The 20,789-nt window shown below is 33.9% G+C and overlaps 1 protein-coding gene across 1 annotated transcript in view; it reads left to right on the top strand.

The window, feature by feature from the left end:
• Nucleotides 1-310: 310 nt before the first annotated feature.
• Nucleotides 311-20,789, top strand: part of LOC106478323 (proto-oncogene tyrosine-protein kinase ROS-like) — a gene marked incomplete at its 3' end in the record, with an annotated part of 84,570 nt that continues 64,091 nt past the window's right edge. The window contains exon 1 of the mRNA XM_022381927.1: nt 311-484. Within this exon, the coding sequence (XP_022237635.1) occupies nt 311-484 (174 nt within the window). The remainder of the gene's footprint in view (nt 485-20,789) is intronic.

Below are 20,789 nucleotides of genomic sequence, written 5' to 3'. Positions count from 1 at the left end.
CGTATGTACTGTATATCAACACGGCATAAGTTTTCAGAATTCAGAAAGTAGAAAAACATCATGTCTTGAAATAATTGTACTGAACGGTTGATATTTTTGGAAACTAAGAATCTGAAACTCGTCTTTTTAATTGATTTGAAAATGGATTCGAGAAGTAATTCTCTGCAATATAATTTTAAACAATGGACTTCGACTCACTAAATACAGAGTTAATCTGATGAATGTCATGTGTAAACATGGAAAACCTCAGCGAGAAGCCAATTAACCAATGAGAAAAGTTGTTAATCTGACGTCACAATGTTGCCGTACCATGCGTTCTTGTATACGCATTCCAGACGAACCGTATCATGGCGCAAGAAGGATATACACGATGATTCGCGCTCCACAAGTATTCTCTGTTTGTGTGATTTTTGTGTGTTTACTAACAATAATTTATGGTGTAAACGTTGTGGAAGAATGTTTCAAGGGCTGCAGAGAAAGACTGGTAAGTAAAATAGTTTTCGTTATGTTTTATAATCAATTTTTACAAGGACACTTGCGTTCTGACCAGAGTAGTTCGACTTCGTACGAAACGGGCCGATAACTTGTTGACGGTGTGCTTACTCTTGAATCATTTATCTTATAAAACATGCTTCATCAGTCATGGCTAAACATTTCAATATATAGAATAATGATTGGTGGTAAAACACAGAATATAATTCGGTAATAATCTGTGATCATAATCAGGTGAGTTCTGAAGGTCGTAGTCTTAATAACAGTGGTCAGAGTTTGTGGTGCATCAGAAATTTTCCAGTCTGAATCGATATATTATAATCAATGGTCAGAAACGATAGTTAGGCAGTGATAAATAGAAGTAAATACTATAAATCAGTGATTTGAATGTAATGTCAGGCAATATAGCACTGACTAGTAACCATGACCAATGGTCAGAATTTAGAAGAGATAGATCAAACCGTAGTGTATTATTCTGCAGAACGCATTCTCGGGATCTAGTGTTATGAATACCAATTATTTGTTACAGCTATGAAAACAGCAATATAAAAAAACATATCGTCCATCATATTGATAATAATTGCTTAGTTGTAAATTGTATTGTTTTTAGTAAGAGTGAAAGGAGAACGTTATCCTAAAAGGTCTTTTATTAAGTATAGATTTACATATATGTATATCATTCAAAAAACTAATAATAATTGTATTAAGAAGTGTACCGCCTTTTTCATTTGATATTTTTTTATTCCAACGTAATCCGGTAATTAGGGGGAAACAACTTTCAATTGAAACGCTAATCAAATAATTCTATTATCAAAAATTAACATCATGCATTGCGCGAGTGTAACTATATTCGTTTAAACTAAATTAGGTACACAATTATTGCGAAGTTCGTCAGGAATGAATAAGGTCACGTATGTCTTAAAAATTACGAAAACTACCATTAAAAAGTAAAATTAAAATTAATGTGGTATACGGGTTACACAACTGTGACGTAAGTTTTAGATCTAGCATCTTTAAGGCTGAGCTGTGGTGTCAACGTTACTAACAAACTTAAATAGAGATGGGCCATTATGATGCTAGTATGAAGATTGAAAAAGTATAGACATTATAAAATATTTTATACTATCAACTTTTAAAACTTGATATATATATATATATATATATATATTGATTTGTAGACACACGAAACAGTGTGTTGTTTAGAGAAGACGTAATTGTCATTTTCGTGTTAGTTCCGTCGAATGTCAGAAAACTTTCCTTACGAACATCAGGAAGATGTCTACCTATTAAAAAATCCACTGAGGACAAAAATTAAACTACCAGTACGACACGTCTGATGATGATAATCTATTTCTAAATCCGCAGATTCATTGTATTTATGAAGATTATATTAAGAAACAATACTTTGTTTTTAGTTAAGCATAAAGCTACACAATGGGCTATCTGTGCTGTGCCCATAACGGGTATTGAAACCCGAATTTTAACGTTATACTCCCAAAGACTAGCTACTGTGCCACTAGAGGTAATACGAATAAGCTTTTAATCTAATTGTAAACAAATATTACAAAATACGACAAACATTCTATTGCTGCGTGATACAGCAGTACAAATATTTTTTTGACCCAATTATGATATTTTCACATCATTCTGGGGTTTTATACTTTGTATTATTACGAAGTATCACAAAACAGTAGTCTATTCATTACGACTGTTTTCTTCACACAAAGTTCAAAACATAAATCTTTGTAATTACTTTTATGTAGTACACTATAAGTTAACAAGAAACAGTCGTAACATCATCATGGGGAGGTTTCAAACGTTGTCCTGGTTATTATTATTCGTCCCCCCGGTGGGACAGCGATAGGTCTATGAACTTACAGCGCTAAAATCCGGAGTTCCATTCCCACAGCAGATAACCCAATGTGGCCTTGTTCTAAAACAAATAAACATTATTTTTAAGATCATTTGAATCTTATCGTCGGTTTCATTCCTTATCGATTGTTTAATCCTGGTTTCCTTTTTAAAGCCCCCCCCCCCCCAATGGCACAGCAGTATGTCTGCGGGCTTACAACGCTAGAAACCGGGTTTCGATACACGTGGTGAGCAGAGCACAGATTGCCTATTATGTAGCTTTGTGCTTAACTTCAAACAAACCTTTTTAATATTTATTGTTTCCTTCTATCCTGGTGGTTTGTCTTAATCCACATTATTTGTTTTCGAGCTTAATTAGCTCGATAGTTCGTATATTCTAATCTTAGTTTTTTTTGTTTTGTTTTCAACCCAATTTTGTTTCGATACTGATTTTTTTTTTAGCTAGATGGATTGTTTAGTTGTTTGTTGCAATTCCAGTGATGTATGCCCGACGTGTACGTATTTATATATATATCCTGATCATCTTTATCCCACCCTGATAACTTGTGTTAACTAGATAGGACGTTACAATCCTAATGTCTCCTATCGATCGTGATAATCTGTTTCCTCACTGTTATAGGTTGTTTCCACAGTGATGGTTTGCTTCGGTTTTAATGTATTGTTTCTATGCTAATGATTTCTTTTGCTTCTGGTGGCTTTATATATATATGTTGTTTTAATTTGTTTCGATGTTAATATAGTTTGTTTTGATTCTAATAACATTTATTTTTATTTCTCGGTACTCTATTTCCACATTAATAGGTTGTTTTTATTCTGATTGTTTTGAGGATAATATAGTTTGTTTGGAACCTGATGAGGTCTTCTCCTACCCTGAGACACTATTTCCTCACTGGTAGGTTGTTTCTACCTTGATTACTTGTTTACGAGGTTCAGCCTGATTAGGAAATTTAGGTTGGTTAACTTATTTGTAGTTAAGCACAAAACTACATAATGGACTATTTGTGCTGTGCTTACTGCAGGTATCGAAACGCAATTTTTAGCGTTATAAGCCCTCATACTTACCACTGAGACAACGGGGAGGGAGGGAAAAATTAACTATTTATATCAAACATTCTAACCAATATTGTTAATGACAATAGCAAAAAAGAAGTGCGAGTAGTGTGAATACTCCCTCAGCACGTGAATATTCCCTCATCACGTCACCATATAGGTTGAGGAAGTAGAAGTGTGTCAGGCCCGTAACTACACTGCATTTCACCTCTGAAACTAAGTTTGTTCTCATCAACCAGGTGAACAATGTTATATACTCTAATTTGGTACATCGGTTTCTCCATTTCGCTTTATTTTTACGACGAAATATATTTGGGTGGATGGATCAACAGAAAAACGTACCAACTGGCTCTTTTAAAAATGTGTATGCCACGCCCTTCTTTTCTTTTGCCAACCTCTGATTACAACCTTCTAATGCATTTATATGTGTATCTGTACGTGTCTTTAAGAAATATTCCCATACAGTTACCGTAACCAAGGGCTTTTGTTTTCACACTGACCTTTCATTGCTCGGTAAGCTAAAGGGTCACGATACGTCCAGTAGTACTTCAAGCACGCAACTATGGGTCACTATACGTCCAATATTAATTCAAACATATGCCAAGGTGTCACCATTCATCCAATATTATTTAAATTACGCGTAGAGGGAGTATTACACCTCCATTATTACTTCAAGCACATACCTAGGGATCAATACTCGTCTTTACATCTCCAATATTATTTCAAGCATGCGCAAAAGGGGTCATTAAACATCCAATATGACTTCAACCACGTAATGTTAATTTAAGCTTGCAAGCTGTAACGTATAACCCATTATGAAGTCTCTCATGCAGTATGTTAAGAAAATTTGCATCTAATATTGATCATACTTCTCTTATTTATAGTTTCAGTACGTAAAAGTTTCGTGGTAACTGGGATATTTACATATGAGGCTGAAGTCAGGGTTCATATAACAGATTTATTGTTTGAAACAAGTAACTTCTACTGCCTGATATTAACGTAGAACTTAATCACAAAATGAGAGTAATAAACGCTCATAGCAAAAGAAAAGAATGACGTGAATGTGAAAGTAAGTGTAAGCGAATGTATAATGGAGAACCCAGAAACAAATATGGTACATTGGGGAGGGTATTCTTTCTCCAGGTCATGAAACATTTTGAGAAAAAAAAAGCACTTATTTGATTAGGTCTAAGCTAAGGGTACCTTTGTTTAGTAGGGGGGATGGGTGGGTGCAACTCTCTGGATCCGCCGCTGGTACTGTAATTAAAAAATATATTTTGCGTAAAGTAAACTCAATTTTTTAAAACGGACCAATCGAAATTCACGAATCGTGTATAAGTCTTACATCCAAAGCGAATTTATCATTTTGACTACTGTACGAAGTAAAACAAAGTGTTCAAATATTTATTACTCTATGTACTCTGTTCAGTATGCCAAGATAGGTTAAATGAATGAACACAAAGTAAAATATTTTCCAGTTATAACAGTTTATTTGTAAACATATTAATTTTTATTATTATAAATAACCTTCACAAAATTAATTTTGAGTTATGAATATTTTTTGAAAAAGCTATCAACAATGTTTATATTAAAAGTTGTCTTCATTGGTCTTTTGATCTAAAGGTTTTCTTCATACTAAAATTATTAAAATTTACTTCGGTCTTTAACCTTTCTTCTCTCCTTTGTGTAGTAAAAATCCCTTCAAGTCTGTACTATAATTTCAAATTTAACTGAAAAGTGATTAGTTTTTCTATTTTAATTTAAATTATAGTATACTTTTTCGCAGAAAATTATCAAGAAACATTTTACAAGTTTTTAATTTTTTTCTTTTCTAATATGTTTATTTTGTATTCAAATGTTACTTTAATTTTCAAGTCATCACCTTTTCAAGAATTCTTTATTTGTACTGATTTATAGGCATCTTGCTAATGTTCTTTTTCTTTGTCAGTTCTCTTAAATTCCGTGTTTTATAACTTAAAAAACTATCCGGGAATTTGGAAAATGTTACTAGAGTTATTTTTCTTATCTTTTTCGCTTCAGAATTCTCTGATACTACTATCACGTGCAGATCCTTATAATATATTTGTACAGTATCGAATTTTATAACGTCTAAACAGGTAGTTAAGTCTGTTTCTTCGAATTTCTTCTTCATATAATAATAATATATGCCTTTGTTACATCAGTTGTCTCTAAATTCTCGAAATATATTCATTTATTTTCATAATGCCATCAGTTTTCTTTGTCTACACTATTTTGAAAACCTCATAATTATATTTTATTTAACCCCATCCGCCTCTTTTTCTTTAAAATTTCTTTGCAGTGCCCAAACTTCTCACATTTCTTTACTTTTTAATTTTCTAAATTATCTTTTTTTTGACGTACGTATATGTACATATATATATATATATATATCATCATGTTTCTTGTAAAGTTTAGATTCTTAAGATTTTCAGCATTAATGCTTACTCAACTTTGGAAGTGCTGACGCTATTAGAAACCTAATTTCACAACGTCATGAAAAATATATACAACATAACAACTTTGTAAAACAGTAAATATACACGCTATAACACAGATGTCAAAAACACTTTTAAATTAAACATTCTTGAAAATAAAGTCGCAGAAAGAATGTAACTATGTAAACACAGTGGAAAATTACTCTTTTTCAGCGAATGTTATAAATTAATAATAATGTTACACCTTTAGGGGTGCAGAATCGTTTTCATTATTGTAATAAGAGTATATTATTTCAGGAGGTGGAATAAGCCATCTTAATTTAAAATTTTAAAGGTTGGCTTTAACTTTCTTTTTCTTACCTATCGTGAATTTGCCTTTTTCGCTTCTTAGGTCTGAAGTGAAAAAACAAATTCACGAAACGTAAGATAAAGAAGACTTTTCAGGAGTAAGGTAAGACCAACTTTTCAGATACTAAGTATAATAGGAGAAATTCTAGATCCAAGTGAAATAGCTAAGTGTAGTATCTCCTTTCTATTGACTCACACAGAAGACTTTGGTAATTTTAGAAACTACTAGCATTACTTTAACATTTTAAAAATCTGTCCATATATATTTGGCAAGGTGGGAATAACGTAGAAGGCGCTGCGACGTTGCTGTTGACGTATTTTAAACAGTGCACAAATTCTTCCCAAAAGCAGTTACAACAAAAATCACTCGTTACTCAAATTATAATATAGAAAGTAAGTGAAAGCTTGTTAAATTCCCAGCACTGGTTTAGTATTCGCTGATAAATGCGACGAAAGTTTTGTGGTGATTGCAAGAGGGCCAATCACCAGTCTTATGTACTCGCAGTCGTCACTCAGCAGTTTTGATTGGATGACAAAAAAAAGTACTTTATTTTTTTTTATTTTTGTGGATAGTTTCACAAAACCATGCTTATTATCGAACGTCGCAATTCCTGCCCTAATAGAACAGTCTCCTACTTTTTATACTTGTAAAAACATAAACCGTATTTTTTTTAAACATCGAGTGTATCTTCTGATTCTTAATCTTTCCTATTTAAGATAAGAAAAGTAAATTTAAGAATAGTTTCCCATGCTTAAGAATTTGGTCTCACGGTCTGTTTCTCAACGGTTCTCGAGAATTCATTTGAGTCAGGTTTTAGATTTCCTTATAAAAAAATTCTGGCCTTGAACAACCTTCACACCGTATCTCGTTTCACTATTTTATTTATCACTTATGTATTCAACCAGTTTTTATACTTGATTATGACACGATTGTAGGCTTACATCACGATCATTTTAAAAATATACTTTAAAGTTTTTAACACCTAATAACTAAAGCATTGTAATTCCCTTATTATCAGTTGAAGACAATTTTCACCACATATTTAGATATGTGTTGTCAGCGCTGAAGGCCAAATTTGATGTATATGTTAAGCATGTAAAGAATTTAGGCGTATGAAGACGGATATTTCTCTACGAGAAACTGAAAGTTCGACTACATTGTTACATGGTTTTCGTACCATTATACTAATTTTGGCAGTTACATTTTTAATCTAAATTTTTGATAGATTGTAACAACAATAATATTAATACACCTACATACTTGTAACATTATTCACCTTGATTTGAGACATGGTACTTTGTTGAGAAAACGATTCGAAGTATTTAAGTTTTCTAACTTTTTATGTAGAGGTTTACTGCTTGACCTTGTTGTGCAAAAAACAAAAAAAAAAATACGGGTGAGAGGGTTAATTAAAATAATCATCAACAACACAGGCAAAATTACACCCATGTTTGTTAACCCATTTGGTTGATTATAGGTCAATGTTGTTCATGATGTAATACATCGGGTGCAGGAACCATTACCCTTTAGGATATAAGCCCTCTCGCTACACATGGTACGGCGTCATATGTGCTGTCTGTAGAACGTAATGAGGCTTGTTGTTTAAAACAAATGAAGACATTTTTACAGCACATCGCTGTACTACTAATTAAAATGGTCAGGGTTAGCTTTGGGCTTTTTTTTACGCGTCATCTGTGAGACCTAGTAGAAATTGTAACATATTTGTTTGTGTGTTTTAAAAACATGTGGTTCGATTCAGAAAATTTGATATGCTTAGTATTTTGACAAAGAAGGTCAATATATGGACTAATTTTTAAAATGGGTACAGTCTGACAGTCCGTATTTGGTAACATGTAAGATATACATTGTTTATTCGTTATGTGCAACTATTTCTTTTTCTGTTTGGTATAGGTATTACACAGAAAAGGGACCAAAACAAATGATAACCACATGGGATAGAGATGAATTTAGACAGTTACCAGATTACACGTTATACAGCAGCTTCAACCACAATTAATTGACCAAACATTATTGTTGTTTGTATTCACATTTCATCATCAAGAATTCATACCATTCCCAGATTAGACATATAACAGGTACAACCACAATTAATTGACCAAACATTATTGTTGTTTGTATTCACATTTCATCATCAAGAATTCATACCATTCCCATATTAGACATATAACAGCTACAACCACAATTAATTGACCAAACATTATTGTTGTTTGTATTCACATTTCATCATCAAGAGTTCATACCATTCCCATATTAGACATACAACAGCTACAACCACAATTAACTGACCAAACATTATTGTTGTTTGTATTCACATTTCATCATCAAGAGTTCATACCATTCCCAGATTAGACATATAACAGCTACAACCACAATTAACTGACCAAACATTATTGTTGTTTGTATTCACATTTCATCATCAAGAGTTCATACCATTCCCATATTAGACATATAACAGCTACAACCACAATTAACTGACCTAAGCATTTGCTATCTACGTTCACATTTAATCACCAATAATTCACATATTTCATAGCTTACACATTATACAACAAATACAATTGATCCCGAGAAAGCACACCATGTATAATACTATAAAAACACGTAGTCTTTGGTTTGTTTTTATTGTTGTTAAGCGCAAAGCTACATAAGGGGCTATCTGTGCTCTGCCCACCATGGATATCGAAACCCGATTTTTTGCGTCTTAAGCCTGCAGACTTACCATTGAGCCACTAGAGGGTGGAGGCGACACGTAGTATTCAAAACATCTAGACTGTACAGTAACAAATAAGTGTTCGTTATCTACTCTCACTCTTCTGCCAAGTTATATCCATTGAAATATGTTTCTTGTCATAATTGTATACAACTTATTAATTATGTTATAATTAATATCTACATTAGTAGTTACAGACCAGAATACCTATATGAGCGTTTCTTGCACAGTTCACGTAACTAATTACTGGCCAGAGGGTATAATAAACAAATGTATACACACTCCATCCCGAGTTTAAGATTTATGAGTTATAATTCAGTAGAAGAGCCGGGAAGAAGCAGTCTTCTCCTTGGCCACCGTGTCAGACGACGGATACGACCAGTTAGCAGGAGGTTATTCATCAGCAGGGCGGGAAAACTCACTTTAGTTTAATTTTGTATCCCCCCGTTCATAACTGATCCAGCGGCCAGATCTACCTATTTCCCGTCCGTTGAACGCCATGATGGGCAGGATGCGAGAACCGGCACTCGTGCAGAGTGGGTCCACGTGCATGCGCGGTGCCAGATGGCAGAGTTGCACATCCTTATTGATTAGCACACTCGCTTGACGGACAATTTAGATGCTGATAGAGGTCACTACTTGTAGCTTTATCCTGTTTTACTGTTTGTTTCTACATGACCCTTAATAGTTTATTAAATCTTCTTTGTATTTCACTCATCTTAACTTGTTAATCTCTAAGGCAGTATTTATGGTTCTAATCAGCTCCCTGTATGTGGACTCTAAATACTGTATGTCTTATGGTTGCTTTTAAACGTAAAAAAAAGGAGTACATTAGCATTTTGTAGACTTACATAATTCCATTTTTTATTTTTGTCAGCCACATAAAACACAACATCTCAGTACCGTATTTTCACTTACTTCTCTTGGCAACACTTGACCTTTGTAAAATAAAATGCTACTGACTTAATGACATAAATGTTTCATACTTGAATAACAAAAACTTTCCGGCTGTTTAGTATTGGATATAAGCGACAAATAAAAATAGAAGGATAAGTTACATATTGGAAATTTTGGGCTAGATGCTCAATTTTCAAGTGTCCCTAGTTTCGATTAAGTTAATTCGTTGGTTTATTGTTACATATTTGTAAGTATAAACATTTTGGAAAGTAGTAATATTATAACCCAGCATTTAGGAGCTTCTAATATTAACTATTTTTATTGAACAGAACGCCAGTATGCTCTAGCTCCTAGGTTACCTCCTCTCCTAGACCACACATTTCAAATTTTATGTATTTATACACATGTACTTCGTAGTGAGAAACAACTTAGGTCTTCAAAACAAAAAACGATGAATGCATGTTTCCTCAATAACTCAATGATTGCGCAATTTTAAAAGAATTATTTTCACAAAAAAAGTTAAAGTAACAAACTAAACTCTAGAAATAATTGTAGACACAAGGAAAACCAAAGTCACCGAATCTCTTTACGAGCTTTTAACTGTAGGTTAAGAATATTATTTTCGTAAAAAAAGTGTGGCTCTTTATTGTTTGGTAGCGTTTAGTGTCGTCTATCAAGAGAATGTGGAATTCTTATTACCACCTGTTATGAAAATGGAACTTTTAGTACTATGAGTCACGAGAGTAGTAATTTCTAGTACCATCTATCGAGAACAGTATGTTGTTTGAAGACCGATTTACCTGGTAAATGTTTTGTTTTTAACTTTTCGCTCTACCAAATAAAGTTATATAATTTAAGGACAAAAGAAAAGGCTTTTTTAAAATTATTCGTTAAAAAATGATTATGATGGACATCTTTATGTTGTGTATGACATTAACACGGTAAGCAAACTGGACGTGTGGTTACTTAAGAAAAAATAATTACTTTTAAGTATGTTTATACCATAGTTCTCTCTTAGGAAACTTACGTAGCTATGCTCACTCGAGAAATTATTGTTTTAAAAAAATAATCTCAAAAGATCAGAAGTGTCTGATGCATCTGTCATAATACTTATGAGTAGTTTCAGAAGATGTATATACAAAAATTGACCAATTGGATAGAATTTTCCAAAAGGATTAAGCCAACCCCATGTAACAAGGAACAATGTTAGTAATCTGAGCGATATGAATCAACTCATTGTTCAAAATGAAACCACTGATGTTTAAGTGTTAATGTTCTTCGTTATGGTCACAGCTTAACAGATTTCTTTCAAATGTGGCTCATTTCTACACAAAAGCTTAACGAGACTTATTTTTGGAATTACTTGTTATTTTGACCGACAATGAGAAAGAGTTGTTCATAGGATATAGAGAAAAGACTAAGCTGATTTACACACTAAAGCAGATTACTATCGGCAGAGCATAGGCTCTCCTTCCTCCAATTATGGAATCCCGTCGCACACGTTTGTCAATTCACAGTCTAGGTAGCCCCCAGTGGCACAGCTGTATGTTTGCGGACTTACAACGCTAGAAACCGGGTTTCAATACCCGTGGTAGGCAGAGCACAGATAGCCCATTGTGTAGCTTTGTGGTTAATCACAAACAAACAAACAGTCTAGGTAAAGTGGCGCCGCCCCTGATACCTCACTATCGACCACAGTAACCACTTTTCATTTTTACTTTATTACTATTCATTGCAGTGAATCTTTCTATTTTTAACATCAAATACCCAATGTAAATACTTTTTAAAGATGATTTTAATACTAATACTTTTAGTAAATTCTATTACTATTATAGGCTTGAGGAATTTGGAACAGGCTGTCCTCGGTATAATAATCTCCTGGAGGTTCTTCTAGTAATAATGTCCATTCTATTTGGTCTAAATAACATCTGCCTTTTCCACTTTTTAAATGTTAAGGGGAATTTACCAACCAAGTTATAAAATAACACAATATCGTGTGCAGCAGTTAAAGAACAGTTTTCCTGCAAGAAGACAACTTGAGACTAAAGAGGACAGACGAATGTGTCGAAACTAGTTTCTCCTATATCAAGACTTCTGAGAGTATGTTCCGTTTACTATGATTTCTTGCTCTCTACCAAGCCATAACTCCTACAATTTTTATTTCACAGTTAAATATTATAATAATATCACGATAAATAATAATATACATGTTGTACATTAAAGATTTATAATTTGTCAATTGTTTATTAGGTCTATTTGTTAAGATAACTATATAAAATAGTTGCTGAATAGTTGTGCGTTAGTAAAATTGACAACGTAATGCATTATTTGTTGGGACAACTTTGTTGTAATGTTAGACATTAATGGTGAATATATATATATATTAATTGATTTTACTAATGCACAGCTATTCTGCAACGTGTTAGCTGGGATATAGATCAGGAAACCTAAAAATACAAAATGTGGAAGTATATATCTGCACTGCTTAGCCTAATGTGTCCACAGTAATAATAAACCTGTAAACTTAAAACTAAAAGTATGAAATCAAACTAACCTTGGTAATTATATTATGGTTAAAAGAAAATAGGTTAAACAATCGTCAAGTTTTTGTATCTTTATTTTGGGAGGACGGCGTTTCGAGCTAGCACTGTTCGTCATATCGACAGCTTACACCAATTAAGCTGAACGATCTGACGAAGAGTGCTAGCTCGGAACGTCATTCTCCCAAAATAAAGATATAAAAACGTGACGATTGTTTAATTTCAACTCTTTTGGCCCCTGTCCGGCATGGCCAGGTGGTTAGGGCGCTCGACTCGCAATCTGCGGGTTCGAATCCCCGTCACACCAAACATGATCGCCCTTTCAGCCGTGGGGGCGTTATAATGTGACGTGTCAGTCCCACTATTCGTTGGTAAAAAAGTAGCCCAAGAGTTGGCGGTGGGTGGTGATGACTAGCTGCCTTCCCTCTAGTCTTACACTGCAAAATTAGGGACGGCTAGAGCAGATAGCCCTCGTGTAGCTTTGCGCGAAATTCATAACAAACAAACTTTTGGCCCCCCAGTGGCACAGCGGTATGTCTGCGGACTTACAACGCTAGAAACCGGGTTTCGATACCCGTGGTTGGTAGAGCACAGATAGCCCTTGTGTAGCTTTGTGCATAATTAAAAAACAAAACAAACAACTCTTTTGTGATTACCTACTCAAGATTTCACTGAAATAAGTAAATAAAATACTTATCCGTATCAACTATGTGTATTATTGTTAATTGCTTATTTCAGGCTTTAGTAATGATAAAAAATATTATATACAAATAAATACGTTTGTAATTTATATTCTGAAATTCCTGTTTATATTGTAATTTCACTTTCTTTTTTTAATGACGGCTAAATGCTGCCTATAATTCACAATAATTTTATTTCTGATTTAGGCCTAGACTGCATTTACCGGAAAATAAGCCTAAAATGTCTGAATTTGCAAGGTAGAATATGCCTAATTTGAGTTTTAAAAATACTTGCAATAGAAAACAAATTATTCTAACGATAATACCTATAGGTTCAATATTTTAGTTAAAATATAATCTTCTGTATCGAGGCCTAACACAGTAACCTTCCCCTGGCTTATTTCATAATTTGAATTATTGGATTATAATAATTACTAAAATACGCTTATAACCAATATAATTTAGCTAACAGCATTTAACATAATCTTACTTCATTTAAGTATTAAATGTCTAAAAGTTAGAATATGCCCAGTCTGGATTTTAAAGAAAGACCTAAAAAATATTGAGCTTCATATACTGTTAAAATCATGATGACCTTACAAACGCTTGTTAAGCCTAGTTTAGTAAATTAATATAGAATTATACAATCTAAGCATATTAAACCAAGTTATCCATCATATAACCCAAAACATAATGACGGTTTATAAAAAATAACAAGAACATTAATCCTGGTCTTCACTAACAAAAAGATTCTATGAGCTTAGCTTTCACACACCCTTTAACTTAGGAGTACAATTTCAGATTTAATTAGGGGCGGGGCGGGGCAAATTTTATTGGTGGTTCAGGGGCCGGCTGGTTGCTCTTGATTTTTTTAAAGGTTATATTGTAAAAATCAGTTTGTTTTGAGAACATCTGTTCTGATTATTTGCTATAGTTTTTACTAGCCATTCAAATAGTGCAAACTGCATATTTCATATCTATGTATTGTTCCTAAAATGAACAAATGATATTAAGCCCTGGTAGGCTAACTGTCACCCCCACCCCGCCCTACGTAAATGACGCCCTTGTCTTTAGCTCTCAGCGGTCATGCATTCATCCTCCTCTTGTCTCGAAGTGACACTAATGGGATTTTTTTTAAAGTGCTGTTTTCATAAACTGATCTGGAAATGTCTAATGGTTTGATTAATAATACAAAACAAAAAATCAGATGATAAAACAAATGCCATGTTTATGATTTACCAATATAAATACAAACAGTGATGGCAGATACTACTCACAGTAGTACTTGTTGGCCACTAAGATGCGTAAGTAATAAGTGACCAAAGCATAAAACAAATTAGGAACCGAATTTCTAAACAGTGAAAGACTATATCTAGGTCTTTGTCAAAGAAAATAAAGCCATTTTTGTTACTAAAACTTCTCAGCTTTTATGTTAAGCAATAATAATAACATACAACCTCATAGAAATACGTATGCATCATCCAAAGACCAAGAGAGTACACTGTGACGTTGAACTTTTTAGTTGTTACTTCCCAAATCGACAGAATTATTTTCCCTGTCAAGTCTTAAACCTCAAATTACTGACTTGTTTTTATACCGTCCACATACTGCACCACATTGGGTAATTTTATGTTTTTTCCTGTTGCAACACATAATATTAAAAAAATCAAAAACAAAAAACTGACCAACAAAATTGGGTAAAATCATTCATTTTCATGTAAGATACAAAGGAGATCTCACCAGTAATTATTGGAATTAATTTCAATATCAGTGGTATTTTTTTACACTTATTATGTGATTTGTATATTATTAATGACCCTACAACCAAAAAAGGTTATGTACCCACAACCAAGCCGATGTGATCCATATCGCGTATCAGGAATACTAGAGTTAAGTCATGTATAAAAATCAAGTTTATCCTTTGTAAACGTCTCCTTTACTTGACCAAGGACAAGATCAGTTTGTTTCTTCCACCTATCATTAATACTTACTTTACTATAAAACCAAGATACACTTTACCAAAATTTCTGACTAAAATCAAAGTACATTATGTTATTCTTATTATTATATTTTAACACCAAATTCTTAATCTAGTTCCTTACGGATTTTCAATAATTAGAAGAGTGTATATTAATAGCATTTCAACCACACTATATTCGTTATATCTAAGAGACTAGATTAAGAACGTAGTATTAAACAATATAATAGGCCTAACATAATGTCTTATGACAAGTATAATTAATTATAATCACGCTTCGCCAACTGTAAAAGGTGTTCACACCATAAAATCAAACTAATCAATATAACCATTACTTTGTTAAGTTCCAATCACGTATAGAATGCAATCAAACAATGGAGAGTTTAGAATAATATTAGTGTTATAAATTAAAAATTTATTATTCACCCAGAACTTGAAATACAATGAATCGGTCACATACTTAAATCCTTGTAAGGCTAGTTTACTATATCAATTACCAAACATAAGTTAGCATAAAACAACCACTCTTTTTAACTTCATGTCAAGCTAGACTACCATGATCTAGTACTGAAGACTAGTTAACAATCTTCACAACATTAACATTCTCTTAACTTTATGTCAAGTTAAACTACCATGTCCTGGTGCTGAAGACTAGTTAGCAACCTTCACAACATTAACATTCTCTTAACTTTATGTCAAGTTAAACTAACATGTCCTGGTGCTGAAGACTAGTTAACAATCTTCACAACATTAACATTCTCTTAACTTTATGTCAAGTTAAAACTACCATGTCCTGGTACTGAAGACAAGTTAGCAACCTTCACAACATCAAGTGCTTTCTTAACTTTATGTCAAGTTAAATATCACGTCCTGGTACTAAAGACAAGTTAGCAACATTTTCGTCATTAAGTACTCTCTTACTTCATGTTAGGCTAGACTACCATGTTAACGTGTCAACGAAAAAAAAAGTTAGAACCATTGTTAACAATAAAGATTGGGTTGTCACCTAGCTGGTTTTTCTTGTGGGTTTTTCGGTTGCTAGAAAAACAATTTCATCTGCCGTCTTTTTTATGTGGGCCTAAAGATTTGCATTGTTATCACATTACAAGGTGATATCCATTGTTAAACGTTTCTTTGTGGAGTGTTGCCACTTCCCCTGTGTAAGCGACAATAGGTCAAAACTAGATATGGCAGCTGTCTTTCTGCCGTGTGTGAGAGGATTTGAAAATGTGCTACTATAAGTGGCTGTTGTAGCATATTAGTATAATGTATTATCACACATATATGATTGAGTTCTGTAATTTACTGTTTGAGGTGTGTGTAAGTGACGGGAGAGGGGGGAGGCAGCATTACTTGTCGGGAGTGGGTGTCGTTTTTATCCGCGGCTCATAGAATGGCTCTGGTTTTTTATGTTTTTTTTTTCAAGTACAAACTTTTAGCTCATAGCTCCATCTCTTGAACGATTTGAGATCTAATTACAGCCGCGGCTATTGGGGATTCCTTCTTGCTTTTTTTTATTTCAAAGATGGAAACCCTAAATAATAACAAAAAAATGTTTTAAGCTGATGCCAGGTCAGTGTACCTTGTTAAAGTACAGAATGCACGTCAGACTTCCATGAACGATAAAGGTTCATATATGAAAATAGTATACTATGTCAAAAACACAGGTTAGACCCTTATAATAAAAGCTCCTATATGAAAATATATGAATATGTAAAAAAACACGTTAACCCCTATGAACAATAAGCGTTTCTAAGTGAAGCTAGTTTTTTAAGTCACGTTAGAAACGATTTTATCGATAACACTTTTTTTTTTATCTCGTCTTGTTGGTGTAGTTTGTGAGAGATAGGAAAGGTACTTGCTTCGTAATTTTTTAACCCTCATTAACCATGACATTGAGGATAAAATTTCACAAAGAAAGTTTGTTATTTTCATTTAATAAACTTTTATATACTGAACTGTTCGTAATCAAGACAAACTGTTTATTCGAATTTTATGATTGCGATAAGTAAAAACTTTTATATTCCTTAGTTTGATAAGCATCACGTAACCAAAATGATTTATGTATTAGTTCTTTACCAAAACAGTTTTATGTCAACATTGCAGTCCTGGCTCCACCTTTTCTTAACTGGGGTCAATAAGACATGTAATGGAGCCAAATCCATAATAAATCTAAAATTACATTAATGGATCTCATTCACTTGGAAGGGGGCAACGACATTTCAGGGGGCCCGATCCCTTGGTTATCCCGTAAGCGCCGGACTTGACACTGTGACCGAAAAACTGTCAATCAGAAGAGGAGATTATAAAAGATGTAGATATTGAGGGTGGAAGAGACTGGATGTACCTAATATACACAGGTTAGTAATGCGAGATTATATATAAAGATGTGGATATTGAGGGTGGAAGAGACTGGATGTACCTAATATACACAGGTTAGTAATGCGAGATTATATATAAAGATGTGGATATTGAGGGTGGAAGAGACTGGATGTACCTAATATACACAGGTTAGTAGTGCGAGATTATATATAAAGATGTGGATATTGAGGGTGGAAGGGACTGGATGTACCTAATATACACAGGTTAGTAATGCGAGCTTATATAAAGATGTGGATATTGAGGGTGGAAGAGACTGGATGTACCTAATATACACAGGTTAGTAATGCGAGATTATAAAAGATGTGGATATTGAGGGTGGAAGAGACTGGATGTACCTAATATACACAGGTTAGTAATGCGAGCTTATATAAAGATGTGGATATTGAGGGTGGAAGAGACTGGATATACTTAATAGACACAGGCTACTAATGCCCATATATCGGTCAGGAAACAACTGATTTATTTTCTTTTAGCCTTTATTTTAGCTACCAAATCAACTAGTTTTTCCTTCTTGTAACTTTCACGTTTGAAAAGAGGATAAATTAATGTTAATGATGAAATTTGTTACATAAACCTTTTGCACCCCACCCCCACCCCCCGGTGAGACAGCGGTAAGTTTACGGACTTTCAACGCTAAAATCCGAGATTCGCCTCCCCGCGGTGGACACAACAGGTAGCCCATGCGGCTATTCTCCAAAACAAACAAACACTAATCCACAACGTCATGGAGATTTTTAACAAGGGGGAGAACTAATATTCTGACTGTCAAAAACAATTTAACAACTTCTAATAGAAGTCCAATTTCATATTAGCTGGTTATGGATTAGAGCGTAAGACTTACAATATTACTTGTTTTTTTACCAGTAAACGTGGTCATTCTAACTTGCGGAGGACCGTTTAGTGTTGTATATCTGGCGCGAAAACTACAAACAGATTGAGAGCGAAGAAATGAATACGTTTTAATGGTTGCTTCACGTATTTATGCAAAACCACTTTAAACACAGGGTGTTTATCACAATCATGACCATGCCAATATATTGGAAGATCACTTTTGATACCAAGTGGTTGTAGAAAATCGTAGATAATTTTTTTCTGACTGATTTTGGTTGTTTATCACTTTTGACTAACCCTGTCCCTTGAGAATGTGGCACGTGCCCAGTTCAGGAGTTATGAGCGAGCGTTACTAGCCGCACATTCCTAAGCGGCAAACCGTGCAACTTGACCACACAGCTTGTCAAGATTTCACGAGGTTCTTGCCTTCTTATACCCAGGCAGTGCTGGTCTGTTGTTATTGAAACAAAAAGCTCACACGTGTTTGATTACACCGTTCTTATTTTAGCCCGATACACTTTCGTTTAATAAAGAAAGTCTCAGTCAAATAGCAACTGTGCACTATGCATAAACAAAATATATGCTTATTATCAACAAGCCTCAGTATCCAGACACGAACAAAAGATATTAAACCCTTTATTCAAGTATGAATGGCATTATTATGTGTCTGATATCAAAATAAAAGAATAGCACTTTTTTTTTCCCGCCTGAACAGTACCTCCCTTCATCAAGTACTTGACTGTGCCATATAATGTACGTTTTCTATACATCCTACATCTCTAGTTTAAATGTGTACGTAGTACCATGTGAGGGACATTTATTGATTTACTTGATCTCATTTCTGTGAGAGATACTTGCTGTGCTCCAGAAATAGAAAAGACGTTGTTTAAGTAACGCGTAATTCTTGTATGGTACTTTTAACTTAGAAAAAAGTGGGATACTGTATAGGAATTAAAGTATATTATAATTATTTAGGTATTTGCCACACTATTTAGTTATGCTGGCTAATTCAAACCATATCTCTTCCACTATAAAAGCAATATTTTTCTAAATGGGTACCCTACATTTAGGGGTTATAAGTATGAAGTTGAATTAGTCACTAGACTCAAGTGACTTTCGTGATAATTAGGAAGAATGGTTACAGACTGGAAACTAATTCACGATCTGTGTTCTACAGTCAGTTTATAACTACAACATTCTACAGTCATCATAACCTATGTATGACATACTAAAAGTTTATCACTAAAATATTTTGTATCCAACGTAACCTATGAAATATTAAAAGCTTATTATTACAACATTTTACAGCCATAGTAATCTATGACATACGGAAAGCACCAATAAAATATTTTGTATCCAACGTAACTTATGAAATATTAAAAGCTTATTATTACAGCATTTTACAGCCATAGTAATCTATGACATATGGAAAGCACCAATAAAATATTCTGCTACCATCATGACCCGTAGCCTACTAAACTTCTAAATTTTTGTTTTTTCAATCAGCGCATTACCTACGACCCGTCGAGAGCTTAACAATAACAGTTTTCAGTCATCATAACCTATGACCTATGGAACGCTTATCAAAGCAATATCTTGCATCAATAATGTCCTATGAGCTACTAAGAGATAACCGTAGAAAAGTCTCCACCATAATGACCTATGATCTACCGAAGTTTCTATTCTGTCCTATTAAAATCCAGCAGTTGCCCCATTCATGTTTTCTGATAATCATTTACGAAACATTCATTGTAATTATGTTGGAATGCAGTGGCACTTACTAACAGCATTTCATTTTTTCACTAGGGCTAGAATTAAGGTTATTTTGTTTTGGGGCAACATGTAATTATTTTATCATCAGATTTACATCATTATCTAAAAAAAATAGGATAACGGATCCCATTTATTACACCCTCAATACTGTTTCCTTCAGAATGTAGACCACACTTCTAATTCATGATAAGGGGTTTCATTTTCTCCTGTTCAGTACCATTTCTTTGGGTGTTGTCTATGTTCATTTATCATTATTTCAAGAAACATTTTATCTGAAACGTATTCATGTGTGTGTGTGTGTAAAACATTACTAAGCTACTCTTTTACAATAGAATCTAAGAACTCACTACACATGTTCCCAGACGGAATCACCTTATGTTTGATTATTTTATTCGGACAGGCCTATTTAGGAGCTTTACTCGCAATCTGACGGTCGTGGGATCAAAACCCGGTGCAGCACATACATGCCATTTAGTGATGGTTGCGTTATAATGTACGAGTCACTACAATCAAGAGTTCGCGGTGGGTGCTGCCAGCCGGTTGCCTTTCCGTTGGTCGGCAGTTCAAAATAAGCTATAGCTGCAGATAGCTTTAGTCGCTTTTCCGTAGACAAACAAATTTATTCAGACAGTCCCCAGCTATATTACACGCTGTTTCGCTCAAACAGAATTTTATAAAGAATGTAAACCCAAAAATGTGGGTCAAGCACGGCCTAGTGGTTATAGCTTGTTCGGTTGCGGGTTTGAATGGTTCAGGTT

Source organism: Limulus polyphemus, unplaced genomic scaffold (assembly GCF_000517525.1).
Source record: "Limulus polyphemus unplaced genomic scaffold, Limulus_polyphemus-2.1.2 Scaffold200, whole genome shotgun sequence".
NCBI lineage: Eukaryota > Metazoa > Arthropoda > Merostomata > Xiphosura > Limulidae > Limulus > Limulus polyphemus.
Note: the sequence above shows the minus strand (reverse complement) of the source record. Positions and strands in the feature narration are given on the sequence as shown.